This window comes from Pseudophryne corroboree, chromosome 2, assembly GCF_028390025.1.
Source record: "Pseudophryne corroboree isolate aPseCor3 chromosome 2, aPseCor3.hap2, whole genome shotgun sequence".
Classification (NCBI taxonomy): domain Eukaryota; kingdom Metazoa; phylum Chordata; class Amphibia; order Anura; family Myobatrachidae; genus Pseudophryne; species Pseudophryne corroboree.
In genome coordinates, this window is record NC_086445.1 from 452,696,820 (window position 1) to 452,723,551 (window position 26,732).

At 43.1% G+C, this 26,732-nt stretch overlaps 1 protein-coding gene across 6 annotated transcripts in view; it reads left to right on the top strand.

Annotated features, from left to right (window-relative positions):
• Window positions 1-26,732, top strand: part of RCC1L (RCC1 like) — a 157,231-nt gene that overhangs the window by 127,900 nt on the left and 2,599 nt on the right. For all 6 annotated transcript variants that reach the window (XM_063953734.1, XM_063953733.1, XM_063953737.1 and 3 more), the window contains 5 exons: window positions 8,489-8,573; window positions 21,226-21,407; window positions 23,020-23,107; window positions 23,437-23,610; window positions 24,658-24,743. In XM_063953734.1, coding sequence (XP_063809804.1) covers window positions 8,489-8,573; window positions 21,226-21,407; window positions 23,020-23,107; window positions 23,437-23,610; window positions 24,658-24,743 — 615 coding nt within the window. The remainder of the gene's footprint in view (window positions 1-8,488; window positions 8,574-21,225; window positions 21,408-23,019; window positions 23,108-23,436; window positions 23,611-24,657; window positions 24,744-26,732) is intronic.

A 26,732-nucleotide genomic window follows, 5' to 3' on the forward strand; every position in this document is an offset into this window, starting at 1 on the left:
AGATGCACAAGAGGGTAATGTGGTGGCCCGTCCCTCTCAGAAGGAGCCGGAGTGGGTGAGAATGTTGCAAAAGAATATGTCAATGCTTGCAAAGAAATTCTCTGAGTCTGAACAACAGACTAAATATTGGAGGCAGTCTGTGTAGGATGTACTGTTTACTGACCCCTCCATATCATCCACTCGGGTCCCATCCAGTTCCCAGAAAAGGTCTCTGGCCCAGATAATGCAAGGGGACACAGACACAGACTTCTTCTGCAATGCTTGTATATAGTTATTGCTTAAATAAGGGTTATGTTATAGTTGTATCAGAGTTTATCTGATGCTCTGTGATTGTTCATACTGTTAACTGGGTAAAGTTATCACAAGTTATACGGTGTGATTGGTGTGGCTGGTATGAGTCTTACCCTGGATTCCCAAAATCCTTTCCTTGTACTGTCAGCTCTTCCGGGCACAGTTTCTCTAACTGAGGTCTGGAGGAGGGACATAGAGGGAGGAGCCAGAGCACACCAGAATCTAAATTCTTTCTTAAAGTGCCCATGTCTCCTGCGGAGCCCGTCTCCATGGTCCTTACGGAGTCCCCAGCATCCACTACGGACTACGAGAAATAGATTTACCGGTAAGTAAAATCTTATTTTTTGCTCACTTTGCAGAAGTGTTAGGAGAAGCTTGGCTTAAGCCCGAGAGGCCTTTTAAACTTTCTGCTGGGTTTAGGTATAATTTATCCATTTGTGAATACAGATACCCCCTTCAGTGGATGTGCCTATTGTCTGCCTGGCACGAGCCACAGTTCTGCCCACAACCAGTAGTCTGCCTTACAGGATGACTAATGGCCTAATTAAGATCTGATCGCAGCCACAAATTTGTTAGCTAATGGGCAAAACCATGTGCACTGCAGGTGGGGCAGATATAACATGTACACAGAGTGTTAGATTTGGGGGGTCATTCCGAGTTGTTCGCTCGCAAGCTGCTTCTAGCAGCTTTGCACACGCTAAGCCGCCGCCTACTGGGAGTGAATCTTAGCTTATCAAAATTGCGAACGAAAGATTAGCAGAATTGCGAATAGACAGTACTTAGCAGTTTCTGAGTAGCTCCAGTTCAGTCAGTGTCGTTCCTGGTTTGACGTCACAAACACACCCAGCGTTCGCCCAGACACTCCTCCGTTTCTCCAGCCACTCCCGCGTTTTTCCCAGAAACGGTAGCGTTTTTTCACACACACCCATAAAACGGCCTGTTTCCGCCCAGAAACACCCACTTCCTGTCAATCACACTACGATCACCAGAACGAAGAAAAAACCTTGCAATGCTGTGAGTAAAATACCTAACTGCATAGCAAATTTACTTGGCGCAGTCGCACTGCGGACATTGGCCATGCGCATTAGCGACTAATCGCTCCGTTGCGAGAAAAAAATAACGAGCGAACAACTCGGAATGACCCCCTTGGGTGGGTTGTGTTGTTTCTGTGCAGGGAAAATACTAGCTGCTTTATTTATACACTGCAATTTAGATTTAAATTTGAACACACCCCACCCAAATGTAACACTCTCTGCACATGTTATATCTGCCTCCCCTGCAGTGCACATGGTTTTGCTCATTAGCTAACAAATTTGCTGCTGCAATCAGATCTGAATAAGGCCCCAAGTCTGAAGCTTTGCTTTAGTCATTGTTTTCTCGTCGCCCAGTTTAGCAAGGTCTTGGGCGGCCAAGGTTATGGAAGTCTGGTCGTAACAACTGGCACAGGGCATCCAGTCTGGGGCAACACCTGATTGTCTTGTACTCATTGACAACCTAAAGCAAACATCCATATTTGTGGGTTATGCATCATTAGATGTAATTTCCCTCATTATTGGTATGTCCACATTATCCATTTTAGCCAAAAGAACCGTTTGGTTATGGTTATGATCCTGGCAGGTGGATGCCGAATCTAAGAAGAGATTAGACGAGATTTCATTTAAGGGGATGTCCCTGTTTTCTCCAGAGCATGACAAGATCATCACTCAGGCAACAGGAGGTAAGATTGCATATCTCCCACTGGTTCCTGCCGGCACCAGTCCCCTATGGTTTAGTCCCTTTCAATTCTTGGGGAGTGCCTGGCCTCAAACAGTGGGCAGAGGAAGTCCATGCCAAAAGGTTGTATGGCCAGGAGGACTGGCAGAATGCATAACTTGTTTCAGATCAGTCCCGGAACTTTGAGAGTAGGTGCTAGTCTTCTCTTGTTCCAGGATATCTGAGTCCGGTTGGGGAAGAATTTCTGGGTTTGGTGTGTCCTTTTTCAATGATACATTCTGGATTTACTAGGCTCTCGATTGCAGACTGTTTGTAGTAACCGTAGAGGAAAGGGTACGTTGGCCTGCCTTCCAGGGGGCAGTAGGAGCTCTCCTGGATGTGTCTACGCTTCCTGCACTCCAGGAGTGATTGGGATTTTACTCTGTTTCTAGTGCAAAAGCCGGATGGAACTCTTCACCCCATTCTGAACTTAAAAGGGTTAAAGCCTTATCTTAGGGTGTAAAGATTCAAGATGGAATCTTTACGTTCAGTCATTGCTTCAGTGGAAGTAGGGGAGTCCCTGGCATCATGTTACCTCACAGATGCCTATTTGCAGGTTCCTATTTGGGAGCGGGTTCACAAGATCCTCTGGTTTACCATTGTGGCACATCATTTTTCAGTTTTGGGCTCTGCCTTTCAGGCTATCTTCCGCCCCCAGACTGTTCGCTAAGGTCCTAGCCCCCATTATCGCATCATTGCGTCACAAGGGTATCACCATCATCCCTACCTAGATGACAGGTTGATAAAAGCACCTTCCCCGACTGTTCTCTAAGACCAGCTGCAGGTGCTGTTACCTGTGTTAGAGGAACGCAGTTGCATTATCCATTTTCCCAAATCCAACCTAGTTCCGGGCCAGAAAATGATTTTCCTGGAGCTCCTGTTCAACACATCCAGTTGAAAGGTTTTTCTTCCTATAGACAAGACTCTAGTTCTACAGTCCTGGGTGAAGTCGATTTTGCTTCCTCGTCGTGTGTCCATACGGTGGTGTATGCAGTTACTGGGATATCTTTTGAAGCAGTACCTTTTGCTCACTTTCACTCCAGGGTACTACAGCGCCATATCCCCAGATGGACTCACATTAATGTCCACCTTATGCAATGAGAAAAAATAAATAAATTCTCTCCCCATACATATACCTAAGCAGTGGTTTAAAGCTGTCCACCATCTAGTCAGGGATTTCGTGAGGGGTCAGAGATGATGTACTTTTCTGACATTTGTATATTGGGGGGTTTCAACTTCCCCATTTTGACACATACCTTGCTGCTGTTATTTCAGGACGGATTATGGAGCAGACAAGACCGTAGACAGATCTGATCCCATTTCTTATTCAATTTCTCTACTGCTGCTTCCTATTTCTCACCCAACTATGGTGGCACAATGCTGGTCTGTTGGAATTGTCTTCAGAAGCAACCCTGTTTCCTTTGTAGTCTCTCAGTTGACATCATTGTTTAACAACCCTGACATTGCCCCAGGAACCACTCCCTCTACGTTCAATTGATGGACACGGGCCGGGGTATCACGCATTGGCCAGCTGATTAATTCTTTGGGTGTGTCTACCTTTGGTGACATTCAGACAACATGGATTTGCAAGATTTAGAGATATGGCATTCTCTTCAAATCAAGCATTATCTGCAAGGCAAAGACATGCATAGAGCATGTTTAGAGATCCTCAACCAGCTTTGAAACACTTTTTTGGCCCCCTCTCATCCGACCCATTTCCTTGGGTGGGGTACAAACTCTCTTGTTTGAGAACACATTCAAGGGACTACCTAAATTTACTGTGGACTGGGAGTGTGACTTTGGTATACAGCTGAATCCAAAATATTGGTTTAAAATCTTTGAAACTACATTCTCGTGCTCCAGTGAGCTATTCTATCATTGAGACCCAGTTTAAAGTATTATCCAGATGTTATAGGTGCCATAGTGTTCTCGCATGTATGTTCCCCAGGGTGTTTTGCTCTTTTAGTACATTTAAATCACTTCTGAATCCTCCCGCACCTACCCCACCAGCCACTATCAAGGCACAGGATCTTGCTTCCTACTTCAAGGAGAAGATTGCTAAGATCCGAGATGAAATGGTATGCTCTTCGGCAGCCAGTGACCTGCTCCGTTCTTTACCTGAACCCTCTGGCACTCTTTCTTCATTTGATCCCACAAATTAAGATGAAGTATCATCACTCTTCTCATCCTGCTTCTCTACTACCTCTCCTCTTGATCCTTTACCCTCACAAATAAGTAAAGCTCTGTCTCTGGTGCTCATCCCTACCTTAACTAACATCTGTAATCTCTCTCTCTCTACTGGTATTTTTCATTCACTCTGCAAGCATGCAGTGATTACTCCTATTTTAAAAAAACAAAATTCTGACCCTAATGCTCTCTCAAACTACCGCCCTATCTCTCAGCTCCCTTGTCTCTCTAAGCTACTTGAGAGACTTGCCTACACTCGACTCACACACTTTCTTAACTCATACACTTTGTTGGACCCACTTCAGTCAGGCTTCCGTTCCCAACATTCCACAGAGACGGCACTGACTAAAGTGGTTAATGATTTGGTCACTACGAAGTCTAAAGGCCACTACTCACTACTTATTCTTCTAGACCTATGTGCTGCATTTGACACTGTAGACCACTCTCTTCTCATACAGACACTACAATCCCTAGGTCTTAAAGACACAGCCCTTTCTTGGTTCCTATCGTACCTATCTAATCGCTCCTTCAGTGTTCGCTTCTCTGAATCTACCTCCTCTTCGCTACCTCTTGCAGTTGGAGTACCGCAAGGCTCAGTCTTGGGTCCTCTGCTTTTCTCTATCTATACCTCATCTCTTGGTAAACTAATCAGCTCTTTTGGTTTTCAGTATCATCTGTACGCAGATGATACTCAAATCTACCTATCCTCCCCTGACTTGTCCCTATCTGTACTGGACCGTGTCACTGAATGCCTTTCTGCCATCTCATACTGGATGACATCTCGCCACCTCAAACTTAATATTTCAAAGACAGAGTTAATTATATTTCCACCGGCCAATAGTAGGTACCAACCTGATATCTCTATCACTGTTGAAAACTCGACTATCTACCCTACCCCACAAGCTCGCTGCCTAGGTGTCATCCTTGACTCTGATCTGTCCTTTGTTCCCCACATTCAATCTGTCTCAAGATCATGTTACATGCATCTAAAAAACATATCCAAAATACGACCATACCTTACACAAGACACTGCAAAAACTCTAATCCACGCTCTCATTATCTCCCGCATTGATTATTGCAATAGTCTCCTAACTGGTCTTCCCAAAACGAGACTCTCACCACTACAATCCATTCTGAATGCAGCGGCGAGGCTTATCTGCCTTGCTAGACGTTCATCGTCTGCAGATCCACTCTGTCAGTCCCTCCATTGGTTACCTGTACTCTACCGCATTCAATATAAAATACTTTTACTCACACACAAGGCCATTAACTACACCAACGTACATCACTTCGCTTAATACAAAATATCTCCCAACCCGACCTCTTCGCTCTTCACAAGACCTGCGTCTCTCATCCACACTCATTACTCGCTCCCACTCACGACTGCAGGACTTTCATCGGGCTGCACCCACTCTGTGGAATGCCCTACCACGCACAATAAGACTCTCCTCTAGTCTCCAAACCTTCAAGCGTTCCCTCAAAACTCATCTCTTTAGGCAAGCTTATCACATTCCAGAACCGCCCACATAACTTTCATAAACCTTCCTATCAAATTACATCCACTCTGTACAGTCCACACATATCCTCACATGTCTTTTCATTCTATGCAATAGATAGCACCTTTCCTTGTGTACATATGCCTATTTCCCTATAGATTGTAAGCTTGCGAGCAGGGCCTTCCTACCTCTATGACTGTTATCACCCAGTTTGTTATTGTTATTTCAAATTGTAAAGCGCAACGGAATTTGCTGCGCTATATAAGAAACTGTTAATAAATAAATAAATAATAGTACCCAAGTTTTAGGTTCCTCCTTACATATTTGGTGCCCGGCTCTTTGACCCTTATGGTATCCAGCTTTGGAATTGATTAAGGAGATCACGGATGTAGACTCCCCAATTGATCCCTCTGTTGGCTCTTGTATAGGCTCACAGTCCCCATATCCTGCTATAAAAAGTCACTTCTTAAACATATCAATACTGCTGCTAAAGCGGTCATTCCAGTTTATTGGAGAACCACTTCTCCACACACAATTAAGAAATGTTTCTCCAGACCTGATCATTATACAGCTATGGATGACATTCTCTTGTATGGTGCCAATAAACGGGAGGAATTCAGTGCGGTCAGGACAGAGGTTGCTGTTTTAGGAGTCCAGAGGTTACACTAATGCTTCTCAACTACTTATGTTTACCCTTTTGAAATGCTAAATGTTTTGTATATTCCATGTGTCTATTGCAATAAAAACTAATTCCACAAAAAAAAAGAAAAGAATTTATATTTATTAGGGGAGTTCAGACCATTGGCATTAATAGTCAAAACCTTAACCATTAGGATTGAGGCGGGTTTCATTGAATCTATCCATCCCATCTAGTATATAACAGTCAGAATATAAAAAATAACAACATAAGTAACTCTATATAGAGGGAAGGAGCAAGGTAAAAGTATCAAATATCAGATACAGTATTAAGAGAAACAAAAGGTTAACATAGGCAAATAAGTAAACGATGTGCAATAAACAAAACCACACTTAAGTGAGAGTCAAGTATAACCTCCAAAAAGGTAAAAAGAAAATCACCATAAACTAGTCTAAGTCAGTAAGTATATAACGGGGGATGGAAATGAGGAGAAAGACATGTAACGTCAACTGTGACCCGCTTTGGGCCAAATTGGAAGCCGGGGGCAGGGCTCAAGGGTTATCTTCATAGGGAATCTTCTATTTACTTAGAGCTTTAGCTTCATCCTCTTGGGAGAAAAGTACAACCATCAAACCTTCATGTGAATCCACCCCAGCTATAGGGACTCTCGGCTGTGTTGAGAGCTTAAATCTGGGCACACACTAGACGATATCTTGAAGGGATACGGTTGTTAGGTCGACGCAACTTAGGTCGACAATCATTGAGTTGACCACGATAGGTCGACATGGTCATTAGGTCGACCTGTACTAGGGCGACACGTCCAAAGGTCGACATGAGTTTTTCACTTTTTTCTTTCTTTCATTTTTTGGATTTTTCCATACTTGACGATCCACTTGGACTACGATTGGAACGGTAACTTGTGCTGAGCGAAGCGGTGCACTAATTGGGGTTCCCCGTCACTTTATGAATAAAACGACACAATTTTTTTTTTTCAAAAACTCATGTTGACCTTTTCACCTGTCGACCTAGTACAGGTTGACCTAACGACCATGTCGACCTAGTTGCCCTGTCGACCTAACACATTTCGACCTATCGTGGTTGACCCAATGACTGTCGACCTAAGTTGAGTCGACCCAACGACCCATACCCATCTTCAATGATTTCCCGATTTTCAGCTGATCAGAACTTCAAATTGTCCAGTGTGTACGCACTATGTGCGCTCCCCCAGCATTATTTGTTGCATTGTCAGATTGGCCGTACATTCTGCTCAGTCCGACAATTTTGTTTGTGGAACCATGCATAGTAATGAAGGACGGAACAACAGATCGTTCTATCAGTCGTTACATCGTTCAGTTTGAACATGACAGCAGATGTATCGTTACATTGGACGTTGGGTCGGCTGGGTAACACATCGTGCACCCAGCATCACTTGATCAAGGCTGTTTGTGTAGATTTGGAGATCCTCCAAGATGGAGTCCACGGTCTCAGAGTCTTGAGCTGCTCAGTCTTGCTGGAAGAGGGGTTTGGGTGGATGCAGCCTGAGATAAGACTAGAAGTGGCACTGCCATTTAGGTTGGGCCATCATGGCAGTGGAGTGTCCAAGAACTACAATGAGAGATCCAAGGCGATACAGCACAGAGTCCAAGGACAGCTGAGGTGAAATGTGACAAGTGGTTTGGTAATGGGATAATAGCAAGCTCCCATTAAGGCTGAGCTGTAGGCATAGGAGCCAGGCGCTCAAACAACATAAATAGAAACATTTACGTGTGCGTGTGAATTTGTCACTTTAGACTTATCGGTATTGTTTACAATCTGTAACTGTTCAAATAAATTGCTCTTTAAATAATAAACTATCGGGCTTTGGTTTTTGTCTGAAACTTGCATATTGGTCCTAAAATAATCTGAATTTTCTGCATGCCATGTAAAACTTTTCCGAATGCTGCATTTGGCATGCGTGGAGGGGGTTTTGAGATAATATGTATCCATTTTTGTGATAGATTTCATTGTATTACTGGTGGGATTTTAGGTTTGTTGGTTTGGGGGTTTTTTTTTTTGCTCACAACATATTAAGCAGTGTTTGTGTGCAGCCAGCTTCTGTAAATGCTGTTTTTCTCTTTGTTTGCAGGTTGCATGTGGACAAGATCATAGTCTGTTCAGGACGGAGCAAGGAGAAGTGTATTCATGTGGTTGGGGAGCTGATGGGCAAACAGGTAATTTTTTTGCAGTTTTTTTGTGTCTACATGTACAATGAGGGGAGCATTTTGAGGATTCATTTTGCAAGATCACTCTAGCATGCAATCAGAACAACCCCAGGCTATATCCATGAACCCCAAACTGGGTGGAATAATCTGTGCTTAGGTCTACCTACTTGACTGTTGCCAATTCATGCTCTGTGACTGCCAATTAGGAAATGCTTCAACTTAAAATACAAATCTGTTTATGCAGTATAAATATAAGCAGATTGTGAAGTTATGTTTTCCCAGTATAATTACCCCACCCACTGTACAGATGTAGCCACCTTTATCTTGACTGGCTGAGGCGTTTGTCCCGATCGAGCATACGCAGCGTACCGGGGCGTAGGGAGGCGCGCCTAGTCACAGAGAGGCGTGCCTAATGGCACGGAGGCAGACAGAGCGTTTGGCGTTACCTTTACGTGTAATACCTGCGATCATCCACCAGATGTCGCTTTTTACAATCACCACTGCGCATGCGTGTGGTCTCCCATAAAATACAATACTGAAATATATAATAAGGACCACTTTACTAAGGCATCTCATTACGCTGCATACAGTAAATACTCATTACGCTGCATTATTTAATACAGGAAATACTCATTATTTAATACAGTATATACGGTACAGACGCCAATAGTACAGCATGCAGTATATGATCCATTTACAGTACTTTATGAATATGTAAGCGTCCAAGTCCCGCAGACAAAACAACATAAGACCAGTAGTGTACACTGTCGCAAATGGACGTGTTAGAAGTTCACTATTGCCTCTTGAGATTAGGAATTTTGTACAGTATGTTAGCGTCCTAATCCCATAGCCATTACAGCATAATCAAAACCAATGGATTTATTCATTTGTCTGCGGCGAAGTGGTGAAGTGTTCCGCTTCCTATACTCAGAGTCCCGGGTGCGATTCCTAAAGTACGAATGCATGTTAGTTTTTTCCAGACACTTTATTATTTTTTTTTATTCACATAAACCAGGGCAAAGCTGCAGGAGCGGTTCTACTGTTAAGGTTCTATGCACCGTACAGTACACATACAATTCTGTAGCAGGGCAGACTCAATAGAAATGGCTACCACCTATGACTCCTTGCCCCACGGAGGCCCTAGGCTACGGAGCAAGTAACAGTCCAGATTTTGCAGGCTATGGGGCAATGCTGAAGGTGCGTCACAATCCCCTAGCTAAAATACACAGGGGCGATAGATATAAGCAAGGTCTATGCACATTACGATACACCGGACTCGATCGCATAACACTTTGGCAAAAATGGCCGCCGCCCCTGAACCCCCACCACGTGGCAGACAGCGCTCGGATATGGAGTGAGAGATGGCATAAGTTTTGCAGGCTACGGGGCAATGCTGAAGGAGCGTCACAATCCCCTAGCCAAAATACACAGGGGCGATAGAGATAAGCGAGGTCTATGCACATTACGTTACACCGGGCTCGATCGCATAGCAAACTGACAAAACACAAGTTTTACATAAATAAGGGCAAAGCTGCAGGAGAGTTTCTACTGTCAAGGTTCTATGCACCGTACGGTACACATACAATTCTATAGCAGGGCAGACTCAATTGAAATGGCTACCGCCTATGACTCCTTGCCCCATGGAGGCCCTCGGCTATGGCGCAAGTAACAGCACAGATTTTGTAGGTCACGGGGCAATGTGCCTCGGACATTTTGTAAATTTGTGATGCGATGGGGTCTGGTGTATCGTTATGTGCATAGACCTTGCTTATCCCTATCGACCCTGTGTATTTTAGCTAGGGGATTCTGACGCTCCTTCAGCATTGGCCCGTTCTTTGAACACTGTATTTTCCACTGCCTCGCCCTACCCACTTTCCCCTTCCCCCCTGGGAGCCTGCACAGTTCATGCAGTAGACAGGTAGGGAGTTCCGATCAGGTTACAAGACAAGATTTATGTGAAACCTGTGTGCACCCTTCCATTGAATGTATAACAAAGAAAAAAATTATAATTAAGTGAATGTCACGGGAACTCGGACGCTCATACTGTACATGTATTTCAAAAGCACGGTGTTTATGCATTGTACATACTTCCTTTTACACAATTAGTTGCGTCTCCATACACAATCTTGCGTCTGAATACACAAGTGTTTTAACATGTTCGTTTGGGCCTGTATAAACTATTTATATTGAGAACTCTCACCGTCTGACCATTGGTCACCATCTATTAACATTACAGTTGTCACTGACCATTGCCAGAGCTGTAGATCAATCCGCCGCTATAGGATCGAAAGTACTGGATTAGTGGAGCATTAGCCACTCATTGGTGGAGACGTGTAATGCATGCTGAGTATCTAGAATCGCCACAACGCGTCTGCCTGTGATTAAACTCCGCAAGCTAAGCTATCGCCTTAGTGTGACAAAACGTCCGTCTAGGCGGAGAATCGGTCAAGATAAAGGTGGCTACATCTGTAGTTCCCTCTATAAGCCTTTCCCTGTTAGTACACAACAGTTGCTGGATTGTATGTTTGATTGTCACATCAACGAGTGTAAGGATAGGGCTAGAATGGTACGCATTACATCACTTTCCAGTGTATTCAGTGTGCTGCATACTATGTGCTGTTGGCCTGATTCAGAGATGGGCGCAGTTCATGCAGCTGCTACGTCTTTGTATACGCCAGTGTTTTCTGCAGCGCTGCCTGTTGCCTCCCTGTATTCGCCACCAAATGCCAGTAGCTTGTTAATCATGCTGTAGCATCAAATATCAATAAAAACATAAGACCCTTCATAGCGCTCACTTCTCAATCAGACAGTCATCATTTGGATGAGAAAAAAAACCTAAGAAAATAATGGGGAAAAAACCCCAATTAAAATTGTTACAATAATACATTCCTGGTGTGCCAATATCTTATACCACTCTGTGCGACTTCATGCTACATGCATTGATATAAACACTTGTGTGGATAAACAGCGCAATTTCTCGGTGCGGCACCGCCAGAAGAATGGAAAATAGTACTTAAATAGAAGTTTATAGCTATAGGAATTTTTTTTAGCAAATTTGGATATTGCATTAACCCACTGAAGGATGACCCAGGCCTCAAGATGAATCTTTGTCTCTCTTTGGACTTACTGTCTGGTTGGTCTGTGTTTTCTGAGTTCATGGACCAGTGGAGACGTCGAATGTAGGAACAACAAATTTATGATTGATACATATGAATAGAATTCCACCTTTAAAAAAGATAACCTCAAAATGCATTGGAGAATAGGACAGGAACCATGGCTATGCTGGACTTTATGCCATTTGAGACTTTATTGGACTGTTGGCACTAGATTGGGACTTTCTGTAACCCTAGGAACTGGCACTTTCCATATATGTCTGGTATAATTGTTTCTTTCCCTTCTATATGAAATTTCTTCTTCAGGGTCCATGGTCTCCATAGGGTTAACCTTGGGGTATGCTTGGTGGAGACCAGGATTCAGGCACCGAACAGCAAAGCTTTGAGCCTCCCAGGATGCACTGGGTAACTCTCCCTCATACCCCACCCACAGCTCAGGCTATTCAGTTTTTGTTTGGTGCCAGCAGGAGCTGTTCACCGTTGAACAGTGGGACTACATGATGCAGCCCAAGCTTTTAATTTCTCACTTCACCTGGACCTAGCTCACTTGTCTTTGGCGTCATCCATCCTAAGGAATAAAGGGTTTTTCAGTACGGTTAATCAAACCATTTTTAATGCTTGGAAACCAGCATCAGCTCACATATATTACTGTATCTGGCACTCTTACTTTCAGTGTTGTGCTCATCGACACTATGATCCTCTGGTGTTAAGGATTTCTAGACTCCTAGCATTGTTACAGGCTGGCCTGGACATGTGTCTCCGCCTTGCTTCTCTCAAAGGTCAAGTATCAACTCTGTCCATCTGGTTTCAGTAAAGACTTGCTCCTATGCCGGATGTCCATGCCTTCCTTCAAGGGTACTCTGAATTCAACCTCCCCTTGTCCCTCCAGTGGTTCCTTGGGATTTGTCCTTGTTTCTTCGGGCATTACAACAGCCTCCCTTTGAACCATTGGCTACTGCTGACCTCAGGTTGTTGACCACAAAGACTCTCTTCCTCTTGGTAATCGCCTCAGCCCGCAGAGTATCTGATTTGGTGAAAACGCACAGCAGCGATCAGGTCTAAATTACCCCCAGGACCGGCCCAAGCCTAATTTTTTTGGTAAGCGGGTATATATTTTGGCGTCCCTTAGTGGAACATAAAGGGGCGTGGCTTCGTGGGAAGGGGCGTGGCTAATATCAATTCACATTACACCGGACAGTAGTGGAGATGCTTTTACATGTTAGTCCCTTTTACACACACACAGAGAGGCATGTTGAGAGAGAGAGGGAAGGGGGGAGAGTCATGGGGAGGGAGAGAGGCAGTGCTTAAAGGGGCCCCAGTTCTAAAGGGATTGTGCGCGCTGTAGGCGCGTGCCGCAAAAAAAGGGGCATGGTTTAAAAAAAGAAAGGGGCGTGGTCACCCAATTGTATCCCCAATTTAAATTATGTAGAGCAGCTCCCAGTAGTTATGCCCACAGTAGAAGCTTCCCCCAGTACAGATGCCCCCTGTAGTTATGTCCCCAGTATAAGCTGCCCCTGGTACAGATGCCCCCTGTAGAAGCTGCCCCCAGTACAGATGCCCCCTGTAGTTATGACCCCAGTAGAAGCTGCCCCCAGTACAGATGCCCCCAGTAGAAGCTGCCCCCTGTAGTTATGCCCCCAGCAGAAGATGCTCCCAGTACAGATGCCCCTGTACTTATGCCCCCAGTACAGCTGCCACCAGTAGAAGCTGCCCCCAAGTAGCGCTCCTTCACACACGCAGAAAAACCCCAGAATACTCACCAGCCCCGTTCCTACTTCCGGGCCGCTGACCTCCGCCTGGCCGCCCGTTCCTTGGATCTATGGGAGAGACGTCATGACTGGTTTGAGGGTCAGTGGTGTTGATTTAACATTTATTTGTGAGTAAAATATTTGTTTGGTAAACAATAATTCGGAAGCTTCCTTACTAACATTGGGTATAAAAATGTGGATATAGTGTTTTTGGGGAGCCGTATCGTCTGGTTTCTATTTTTCTGTTCATAGAACATATCGTATCCCTTTTTCCCCACTTACACTATATTTATAGTCTGGGAGAAACTAAATTTAGCGCTATGTGCTGCCAGGTATCGCCACAATGCTTATTTGCGCACTTATTGACAAATTACTGTAGTACCGAGATTGTCGTTTTTCTGTGTACCTCTACAGCAGGGGTCAGGAAACTTTTTTACCTTATACCCCAAAATATATTTATTGGGGGGTCCCTGCACTCTCACTTAACATAGATAAGTGGTGGGGTGCCAGTCAGAGTCCAATCCCGTAGGGGATGGGGCCCATAGTACAACATACAGTAACTCCACTATGTGGAAAGACAGCACTCTCCAAATTAAAATAGAAAATCAAAAAAGTGAATATTTATTTCAAAGTTTTATCTCACAGTTTTCCAGGTAATGTCCAACGTTTCGGTCCACACCGGGACCTTTATCAAGGTAACACAGCAAAAAACATCCATACAGCAGTGCAACGGGAGCCAAAGTTGAGTAGGGAAACTGGAGCACCAGATGGGCCTCACAGGCCCCTATTATATACCCATAAAAGGCGCCAATCCCGCCTTCCTGATGATTGAAAGCGTGGTGGAACGCATGGTGACACGCACGGGGTCACTTCCTGTGAAACCGGAAGTGATCGCGCGTGTTAATATGGACTTAATATATGTTAAATATGTGTAATCTGTTGTAGTGCTTATACAACCGCATCGCCGGGGAGGCATATTGGTGGAGGGAGCCATTGTCAAGTGCTACCTCACGCTGGGGTCATGCGCCGGACCTGGTGGAACGCATAATGGAACGCAAGTGCCGACTTCCGGTATTACCGGAAGTGAGCCGCGGCAGCTAATGGGCAGTGCGGTGTGTGTATTGACACATCCTCAGTCACTTACAAGTCTATGTACAAGTGTGGGAGCATCTTATAATATAGGGCTCATCACTTAATGAATAAAGTATAGACATATTTTTACGTATAGATGCACATTAGTGTATATTTGTAGAAAGATTAATTAAATCAAATAAGGTTTGCCCATTGTGTTGTGTTCTCCTAATGGGGTATATAATGAAGCCTGTGAGTTCAATTCGGGTAAACATAACGTGTGTTAATTAGCAGCAGATAAATGCAAGGTATTAGTAATGACTTCAGATCATACAAGTAATACTGATATCGAATAGTACAAGTAGAGTGTATATCAGGTACATTAAACAAAGTACTTGGTTAGGGGTTCAGGATAAATTCAAGGAACAAATCATAGAGGTGGACAAACAGAATACATAGTCGGTATATTGGGGGGAAAAAAAAAAAGTTGATTAGACATAGGAGTTCAGATTTATGAAGAAAAATGAGGGGTTCACAGTTATTTTAAGAAAATTGATAATGGGTTATTTTCATTCATGCCCCTAGGGGCAATGGTGTCCAATCTATGGATCCATGAACTCTCCCTCTTCTTAAGCAACAGGATACGGTCCCCCCCTCGGGGTGGTGGAGGTATCCAATCAATAAGTTTTGTTCTGAGATCCGATACCTGATGTCTTGATAGCAGAAAGTGTCGCGCTACTGGTAATGTCGCTGTACCGGTTATGATTGCTTGATGGATAGAGGTTCTGTGATTTGCCATCCTGTCTCTGAATCGCCTGGAGGTCATCCCAACATAGTAAAGTCCACATGGACAGGTAAGGATATAAATGAGGTGATCCATCAGACAGTGCAGTCTGAATTAAATCGCTATTGGTCGTCCTGAATGGGGGTGTGGAAAAGACGGTCCTGTGAGCATACCCCTGCAGGTGGTGCAGCCTGTGCATTTGAAACATCCTGGGCGTTGTTCATGAAGCCAAGTTTGTGTCGTGGAGGGGAGGGACCCTGTTCCATCAGTGGTCTCATCAGTAACTGTTTCAGGTTCGGTGCCCTACGATAAGCCATCATTGGGGGACCACTTCTTTTTAGTTTAAGCTGGTCATCAGTTGCGAGAATTGGCCAGTGTCTACGGACGGACCTGGCGATCTTATTTGATTCGTTGCTGTATGTGGTGGTGAAAACCATCCGATTTGCAGTTGTTGTATCATTGGTATTGATAGTTGGTTCGGCAAACTTATTCCTGGCCTTTAAGAGACATCCGGATACTGTTTCCTTCCTGTAGCCTCGTTGTATAAATCGACTGGTCATCTCTGATAGTTGACTCTCCATGGTGTCTTTTTCTGAATTATTCCGCATCACCCTGAGGAATTGTGACACTGGGAGGTTATTCTTTAATGCCGGTGGGTGTTGGCTACTTGAGAGTAGAAGAGTGTTTCTGTCCGTGGGTTTCCTATATAGGGGTATATGCAATTCACGGCGAATCGCGGCAATTTTTCGCCGTTTTTTTTTCCGACTCAATTCGCCAGGTGAATTCCGGCAGGTGCCTGCCGGAATTCACCATATTCAATGAAAAACGGATTCGCCAGAATCGCGGGCGAAAATCGGCCGATTTGGCGGATTTTGCCGCGATTTTAAAAAACGGTAAAAAACGGGAAAAACCCGGGGGAAAAAATGGCGTGGGGTCCCCCCTCCAAAGCATAACCAGCCTCGGGCTCTTCGAGCTGGTCCTGGTTCTAAAAATGCAGGGGAAAAATTGGGCAGGGATCCCCCGTATTTTTAAAACCAGCACCGGGCTCTGCGCCTGGTGCTGGTGCCAAAAATACGGGGGACAAAAAGAGTTGGGGTCCCCCGTATTTTTAACACCAGCATCGGGCTCCACTAGCTGGACAGATAATGCCACAGCCGGGGGTCACTTTTATGCCGTGCCCTGCGGCCGTGGCATTAACTACCCAACTAGTCACCCCTGGCCGGGGTACCCTGGGGGAGTGGGGACCCCTACAATCAAGGGGTCCCCCCCCCCCAGCCACCCAAGGGCCAGGGGTGAAGCCCGAGGCTGTCCCCCCCCATCCAATGGGCTGCGGATGGGGGGGCTGATAGCCTTTTGTGATAATAAAAAGATATTGTTTTTTCCATTAGTACTACAAGTCCCAGCAAGCCTCCCCCGCAAGCTGGTACTTGGAGAACCACAAGTACCAGCATGCGGGAGAAAAACGGGCCCGCTGGTACCTGTAGTACTACTGGAAAAAAAATACCCAAATAAAAACAGGACACACACACCGTGAAAGTAAAACTTTATTTCATACGCCGACACACACATACTTACCTATGTTGACACGCCGACTGCCACGGTCTCCGACGATCCGAGGTACCTGTGAAAAAATTATACTCACCTTCCAGCGTCCAGAGGTACATCCAGGTCCAGAGATAATCCACGTACTTGGCAAAACAAAAAAACGAACAACGATCCATACCGGACTAGAAAGGGGTCCAATGCTTTCACATCAGACCCCTTTCTCCCGAATGCCGGGACATCACGTGACTCCTGTCACTGAAGTCCCTTCAGCCAATCAGGAAGCGCTACTTCCGTGGCGCTCATCTGATTGGCTGTGCGCTGTCTGTGATGTGACAGCGCATCGCAAAGCCGCTCCATTACTTTCAATGGTGGGAACTTAGCGGCTAGCGGGGGGGTCACCCGCCGGTCAGCCGCTGACCGGCGGGTGACCTCACCGCTAGCCGCTAAGTTCCCACCATTGAATATAATGGACTGGGCTGTGCGATGCGCTGTCTGCTCAGACGCACAGAGCCAATCAGATGAGCGCAACGAAGTTGCGCTTCCTGATTGGCTATAGAGACCTTTCTGTGACAGCGGTCACTGACAGGTCTCTCTGCATTCGGGGATAGGGGTCCCATGTGTCAGCATGGGACCCCTTTCAGTCCGGCATGGAGCGGGTGTTCGGTTTGTTTTTTTCTCCAAGTACGTGGATTTATCTCTGGAGCCTGGTTGAGGTGAGTATATTGATCTTTTATTTTCAGGTACCCCTGGATTCTACATGGAGAAGAGGACCGATGTCGGCGTGTGAACATAGGTAAGTATGTGTGTGTCGACGTATGAAATAAAGTTTTACATTCACGGTGTGTGTGTCCTGTTTTTATTTGGGTATTTTTTTTCCAGTAGTACTACAGGTACCAGCGGGCCCGTTTTTCTCCCGCATGCTGGTACTTGTGGTTCTCCAAGTACCAGCTTGCGGGGGAGGCTTGCTGGGACTTGTAGTACTGCTGGAAAAAACAATATTCTTTTCATGATCACAAAAGGCTATCAGCCCCCCCATCCGCAGCCCATTGGATGGGGGGGGACAGCCTCGGGCTTCACCCCTGGCCCTTGGGTGGCTGGGGGGGGGGGGACCCCTTGATTGAAGGGGTCCCCACTCCCCCAGGGTACCCCGGCCAGGGGTGACTAGTTGGATATTTAATGCCACGGCCGCAGGGCACGGCATAAAAGTGACCCCCGGCTGTGGCATTATCTGTCCAGCTAGTGGAGCCCGATGCTGGTGTTAAAAATACGGGGGACCCCTACGCTTTTTGTCCCCCGTATTTTTGGCACCAGCACCAGGCGCAGAGCCCGGTGCTGGTTTTAAAAATACGGGGGATCCCCTGTCAATTTTTCCCCCGCATTTTTAGAACCAGGACCAGCTCGAAGAGCCCGAGGCTGGTTATGCTTTGGAGGGGGGACCCCACGCCATTTTTTTTTATGATTTCACCGTTCCAGCATAAAAAATAAATAAAAAAATAAATAATATTTTAAAAAATATATAAATAATATTTGTGCCTCCAAAAAAAAAAAAAAAAAAATACCTAATCCCTTCTAATATAAATAGATCTGCTATTCCCAAAAAAAAAAACCACAAAAAAAAACATGTTTAAATTTTTTTTATTTGTTTTCACCCTCCAAAGTGTGGCGGATTGAAAATGACGAATTTGCTGTCTAAAAGCACTGCTGTCGAATTTCCAAACTTGAATTGAATATGCTTTGGTCGAATTGCAGCACTTGTATCATTGCAGAAAAGTCGAATTTGCAAAAATTCGAATTTCAAAAAGTCGAATTTTGAAAGTCCGTTTTTTGGTCGGAAAGCACTGAATTGCATAGGCGATTTTTTTTTTTGGTCGAAAATGACCCGAAATTCGACAATTTCGGGAATTCGACCGCAATTGCATATACCTAATAGACTAGTGGTGATTCGGCCCTCAGTCAAAGTGACAGTTATGTCCAGAAAGTTGATGCTGTGTTGGTCAACCTGACAGGTGAATTTAACCGGGTTGTCAAGTGCATTTAAGGAGTTTACCATCTGGTTAAAAGTGTCCATATCACCTATAAATATATTTAGATATGCCGACGTTAGCCACCTTGATTTGAAAGGAAGGAAATCATACATTATTGTGCATATATACTGGTTATCACTTTCTATCCTAGTATAGTGCACTGAAACTTATATCTGACACTTACACAAGGGAGAGGGCATGGAAGCCAGGCTATGACAATAACTGTTATAAGAAACAACCATTAATGCAGATATTTGGCTTTCTGGGTAGCTTGCATAATAATTTTTTTCAAAATAATTTTTAAAGTCATATGTTCAGGATGATAATTTCCTCTGATCATTGGGAGCATGAGTTATGATTTATCTATGTGGCTTTATGTAGATCATGGTATCATGTTTAATGCAGCACCTACGGCATATTGTCTATGATTTAATATAAGTTATCATAAACAGATAGCCTGTGAATGAACTGTATGAAAAATGGTTAATTCACTAAGATTCGTTTCAAGGGTACCATTGGCTGGAGATGATTATGAAATAGCATCTAAAGTTTTATAATTAAAATTTAACAATTGGTGTATTGATGTGTTACATGTATTTATCCGTCTGATGCTTTAAAAATACCACCACTACCATTATTATTTGGTGAGCGCATTATATACATGTTTATTGTACTTGTATTGTATGTTCATGTCTAGTTAGTTTTTTAACAAGAGTGAATAAAAGTTATGTTTTATTAAATCAATAATTATACACACAAAAGAGTGCTCCACAAAGGGACTTTTTTCTTCTGGAAATCATTTCTGGGTTTCCTTTGTTAGAGTATGTGATATTCAGTTCCGTGGAGCACCTCCGGCGTTGATACTAAATCAATGTGAGATAATTCTTGTACAAGCTGGTATTCATTTATTATTGTTTAGGTTCTGTGCGGGATACCCAATTTTCTTTTCACAAAGGTATTTAAGTTGTTAAGTTTGGTTTGTCACTTGTTTGCTGTGTCCTGAGGAAGGGAGTTCGTCTCCCGAAACGTCGATTAATAAACACACATGGCTTTTTTCTAAACGACAGTGTGCAAGACTCTGAGTGCCGCCTACACCCTTCAGCTTGTTTTGGGGCCATTTCACCCCTAGGAGGGCACCAGAGCGAAAACTCCTACGGGGACAGCAGAGTGCCGGGTTGCATCCATGGACTAACTATATATATATATATATATATATATATATATATATATATATATATATATATATATATATATATATATATATATGTATGTATGTATGTGTATATATATATATATATATATATATATATATATATATATATATATTTTATTATTATTTTCACCAATTATTTTTTTGGCAATGAATGGGTTAATTAACACTTTCTCCCCAAAACACAGAATGAATGTAAGAAAGATGGATAAGGGGGGAAGGGGACACGACTTTTAGGAGACAGATAGTCACATCCTCGCCTCAGTAATGTCAGTGGGAATTTCCCACTGTTATGTGGGCCACTGTCTGATCCTGCAGAACTCCGTCAGCGGTCAGCCCCAGAACACTTCAAGTTCTGTGTGTGGGTTGGTGGGCCGCGGGTAGGAGGACAGGACAGCGCAGGACGGACGGCATGAGGGAGCGCGGTGTGACGTCAGCACAGCACAGGGCAGACAGGAGCACAGGGCGGGCAGGAGGGACCGCGGTGTGATGTCAGCACGTCATATTGCGAGCCGGCCAGTGCTGTACGGGGCTGTGTCTCAGCAGCGCGACCGTCCATTACCCCCAGGAATTTCATTTTTACCCCATTTGGGGTAATTTACCCATGTTCCCTGACCACTGCCCAGGGTGCAATAAAAATCTTAATACTATAGATAAGGTAGTGTGTTAGAAAGCAATGTATTTGTTTATAGCAAGTAACAAAAATAGCAAAAATAAATGTAATATGTGCAGTTCAATAATACGTCTGTTTCAATTTAACATGTGGGCCCATCAATGCAGATTTAATTTTATTTTTTTTAACCTGTTTTTCTATATATTGTGTAATATCCGGGCAATAAAAGAACAATAACAAACTAATAAAGCCAATGTGAAGTCGCTCATATAGCCCTACAAATTTCTATCATATGTAGGCACTGAAAAGGTGAGAATCTCACCTACTACATGCTTAAACTCTTCATAGTAAACAAATGTTGGTCTGGCATGGCTGCCATATTGAAATTGCTCTATGCAAGTGTAGTCACAAAAGGTTGATTTGACTTAAATAACTCAAAAATATGTACTTACATTTGTACATTTCTGCAGTGATTAAAACTATTTAGAAACATGAAAAAATTGATTCTGTAGACGTTAGTTGAATTTTTTATTTTTTTATTGTCTTTCTCCAGGTATTGGTCATTATAACATCAGCAGTGTTCCTACAAAGCTTTCTGGTGATTTGGATGGTGTGAATGTAGTTCAGGTGGCCACCTATGGAGATTGTTGTCTGGCGGTATCGGATAAAGGAGATGTATATGGCTGGGGAAATTCTGAATACTTGCAGTTTGCATCCATCACTGACCTCTCACAAGTAAGTAACGTTAACAGCCCATTTCTCCTACTATCACTACTTAGTGCTAGTTATGGATTTGTAAGTGCAAATTCAAGTTACTGTAACTGTGTAATATAAAGAAATGTTATTGTAAGTTGCTACTTTTAAAACTAGTGACATTTCTTTTACTTGTACTCACTGTAATACAGGGTTCTGAGCACAGCACTAATTACAGTTACAGAAATGCTCTAGTTTAAAGTGCACCTAGGCTTGAAACACAAGTAGATCCTTTCAGTATAGAAACATAGAATTTGACAGTAGATAAGAACCATCTAGTCGGCCCTAAACACATGTACAAGTGCACACTTATTTTGGGATTTTGGGAGAAAACCCTAGTACCCGGAGGAAACCCACACAAGCTCGGGAGCAAAATACAAACTACACACAGTTAGGTCCATAGTGGGAATCAAACCCATGACCTCAGTGCTGTGAAGCAGTAATGCTAACCATTACACCAGCCATATTGCCTATGGACATTGAGCCACTGTTAACCACAAGATCACCATTACAGGCATACAACCAACTATTGCAGCAAGTGTGTATTGACTTTTTGGAATTACCATGGTTTGTGCAATAGAGCCAAACCTTGTAACGAAATAAAATATACTGTAATTGTAGCGGGATCCGGACTGAAAGTCGACAGTAACTAGGTCGACAATGTCTAGGTCGACCACCATTGGTCGACAGTAACTAGGTCGACAGGGTGTCTATGTCGACAGTGTCTTTATGTCGACATGTTCTAGGTCGACAGGTCAAAAGGTCGACATGAGTTTTTCACAATTTTTTTCTTTTTTTGAACCTTTTCATACTTAACGATCCATGTGGACTACGATTGGAACGGTAATCTGTGCCGAGCGAAGCGGTAGCGGAGCGAAGGCACCATGCCCGAAGCATGGCGAGCGAAGCGAGCCATGCGAGGGGACGCGGTGCACTAATTGGGGTTCCCGGTCACTCGACGAAGAAAACGACACCAAAATAACATTAAAAACTCATGTCGACCTTTTGACCTGTCGACCTAGAACATGTCGACCTAAAGACCCTGTCGACCTAGACACCCTGTCGACCTAGTTACTGTCGACCAATAGTGGTCGACCTAGACATTGTCGACCTAGTTACTGTCGACTTTCAATACCACACCCATTGTAGCTTATCTGAAATATACTTTGGGATATTAACCTTTGTGGCAGCACTTATTTTCAGTAATGACTTTCTCACAGGACAGGAGCAATTTTGATATGTAGATTACCTCCAAATAATATATACATAATTACACAATACTGTTTTATGATGGATTTTAAATATACAAGAAGTGTTTCCAGTCACAGTTCCAGGAGGACCTCTGACACGTTGCATCCAAAGGACTTTTTATATTTCCTAGATTTTTTATTCTTTGGATTACAGACAAATACAGCCCCTGGCAAACCAATTAACCATGGTAAATTACTGTGCCTTATTGGGTACCCCCTTTGTCTAAAATCTTTTCAACCAAAACAATTTTAACCTCTGTTTAGTAAATAAACAGGTTTGTTTGTTTGTTTGTTTGTTTGATTGCAATGACAGAGATAATAAATGTATATTGGATATCATCTAGGTTAATGTACCCCAGTATTTACCATTCCGGCATGTTGGGAAGGTGAAGCAGGTAGCGTGTGGTGGTACTAGCTGTGCTCTTTTAAATGGTGAGTGTAAAACTAAATTACTGCTAACTTTGAATAACTTAATTATATTTCAATGAAAGTTAATTTGTCAGTATGCTTGCACGGAAAGGTGATTCTCCCAGCTCTTCATCGTGTTATGGAGTCCTTTCTGGAAGTGGGAAGGGCTGAATCAGTGAGTGCATATTTAAATGAAGATTAAACCATATTATCCCAACTGGAAGAAAACCAAATTATAAAGTGCTAATGTTTAGATACTGTATTTTTGGCCCATTCAAAACACTTTGTGATGTAGGAGACAACTGCATATTGACACTGTACACCAATAAAATCATATATTCTCTTGTGTGTAGATGATGGGAATATCTTTGTTTGGGGTTATGGTATCCTTGGAAAAGGCCCAAGCATGCTGGAGACTGCAGTCCCTGAGATGATTCCTCCATCATTGTTTGGCTTAAGTGACTTCAACCAGAATGTGAGGGTCGCCAAGATCTTTTCTGGACTTGGGCACTTTGCTGCAGTCACAAGTAAGTTTGTGATTAAGCACCATTTGTATGCTGGATCTGTCGTTTCCATTGTTTCACCTCATGTATCATCTGATCCAATGATAGAAATGCCATGTCACATAGATGCAGTCAGAGAAAAGAAAATGAACACTAAAGTTAGCAGCCATATATTTATACATGTAACAGTGATAGATTACTGCTTTTCACATATACAACACAGTTCTGCCCACACTGAAAAAATCCACTTAGGATATATTATCTTTCTTCTGTGTATTTGTATGTACAGTGTGTGTATGTGTGTGTATATATATATATATATATATATATATATATATATATATGCCCCATAGACAAATAAAGCAGAGTAAACATTTCAATAACACTGCTGATAGAAATTTGGGGCTTGTGCATTTTCCTAATTTAGTGATTGGATATACAGTAATGAGAATTCATAAAATAAGTAAATAAATATATATATACTGGTAGTACAAGACAGGTTTGCATGGAGAGAGAGATCTTGTTCATTAAGGTAAGACCACTTAGTATACAACACTCCAAAGTATAAAATTAGAGTTTAGTGTTACTTTAAGAGTACACTTTGACAAAATAGCTCCACCAAAACCAAGGGAGAACTTTTTACTAATAATTATGATATCTATGCGACACGGCATGTAAGTACCTCTGTACTGCTGTTTTACATAAATGACACAGTGAATGAGGGTTGGGTGTTGTTTTTCTTACCTACTATTTATATTCCTTGTGCTTCATATAATTTATGATGAGTAAAAGACAGATTGGATATAATACGGTATTATTTAGCTAGTGTTTTGTACAGTGTCCAAAGCAAAGAGCTACCCTGTACCATGTGACTAAACATGTAAGAAGATAACCTGTTTTAAAATAAAGTAGTCTGCTGAAAGATGCTGTAGCATTTAGAATATCTGAGAAAGGCAGGAAAATTCAATGTCTCCATCTTACTGTGTACTTTGTTTTACATGAACGATGGATTTTATTAACTCATTCAGACATGACACGTACTTCATTGTGTTTATTCGCTTTCACTTTCAGACAACGGGGAACTCTTTGTTTGGGGTAAAAATATAAGAGGTTGCTTGGGTACCGGACGATTTGATGATCAGTATTTTCCATGGCGGGTAAGTTATCATTATAAGTACTACATGGTATTTCTACAGTGAGACATGGAGACTTTAAAAAAAAAAAAGCAACAAAAAATACAATAGAAAACATGTTCGTCTTTCCTATTTACAGATTTCAATGTTTATCCGCCGGCAGCTACTAGATGGTGCCCAAACGGAGCTATTCAATTGTAGGTCCGTTCGGGCGCGATGACTGCTGGCGTCTGCATTTCAGCTCGCACCCCCCCCCCCCTCCCCCCCCCCAGGCTGATAAGCGGAAATGAGTGAAAGGTGTATTTTTCGTGTTCGCGTCCAGCACTTTGGTTGAGTTTATCCCCTTTACGCGGCTACACCCGACCTCTATGGGCGTGATAACGGGACTCCATTGAATATCGTCCCACGTGATCTCCTGTCACTTTAGACTGGAGATCGGGCGCGATAATCAATTGAATTCCGCCAATAAAATGTCAAGGCGCTATATAACTTTGCTACACACATCCTCCGCACTTATATGCTGCTTTTGAATAAAGACTACTTGACGATTTATAATGTTAGCCATTATTGTTGCATTGCCAATAAAAGTAATTCCATTTCTCTTTACAATTTATTTTCAAATATGCCATATACCAGCACGAAAGAGTGTGTAAAGGCTTGACTTAAAAATAGTGCTTTCTATAACCATAAATAAATAGAACTATGTAAAGGTGAGCAAGGTTTAACAGATACAGGGCCTAATTCAGACCTAATCGCAACAGCATAATTTTTCTCTAAAGGGCAAAACCATGTGCACTGCAGGGGGCAGATATAACATGTGCAGAGAGAGAATTACAGATGAGTCCTCCGTTATCTTGGCTGACTGAGGCGTTAGTCACGATCAGGCATACGCAGCGTGTCTGGGTGCAAGGAGGCACGCCTAGTTGAAGGGAGGCGCACAGAGCGTTTGGCGTTACCTTTGAGTGTAATACCTAAGATCATCCACCAGATGTCGCTTTTTAAAATCACCAATGCGCAAGCGTGTGGTCTCCATTAAAATACAATACTGAACTACAGCGTAAGAACTACTTTACTGGTGTTTCTCATTACGCTACATTATGCTACAGTATGTCATACAGTCTATAATAGTATATACAGTACAGATGCAAATAGTACAGCATATACAGATGCAAACGAACAAGTTACAGATACAGTATGGTCTGTTGATGTTAGGGATATGTGAGCGTCCAAATCCCGTAGTATTAAGTATAATGGGGAGAGATAAAAGCTCCTCCCTAAGTTCCTGGATGCCAAATCACTGTGTGGATAGTTAATACAGACGCAAATGAATGTGTTAAAACACTTGTGTATGCAGACGCAACTAATGTGTGAAAGGAATAATGTAGCTCATTGACTTTACAGTATATACAGTGCACGAAATGAGTGTCTGAGTCCCCTAACTACACTGTAGTTGCAGTGTATTCAAACTGAAATCTAAATTGCAGTGTAAAAATAGAGCAGCCAGTAGTTACCATGCACAGAAATAATATAACCCACCCAAATTTAAATCTCTCTGCACATATTACATCTGAGTTAGGCCCATAGTCACTGCCTGTAGTCCCTGGCCATCTTGGTAGCATGGTTATGACCTTCTTGCACTCCAGTTCTGCATCCACGAGAGCAGAGGTTGTCTTGACAATGCTAGGTGCAGGATTTGTGGCAGAATTTGGTATACACTGTATATATAAACAAATCAGTATAGATTGCATCTCTTGCTACACTTCCATGGAATTCTTCTCTTATGTACAGTATGGGTCACAATCATCTGGAAATACTTAAAGATGCATGTTCAGCCTGTGATTCATGCTCCGTTTACTAAGACATCGCTAGAAGCAGTCACATTCAAACTTGTATGTGACTCTGAATCAGACCCTGTGTATGCAGTTCCAAGCCACGTTATTGCCACAATAAGCTTGCAGCATTACTTGTAGAGCACATATGGAATGCCTAGCTACTTCCAGGTTGTTGTTTACT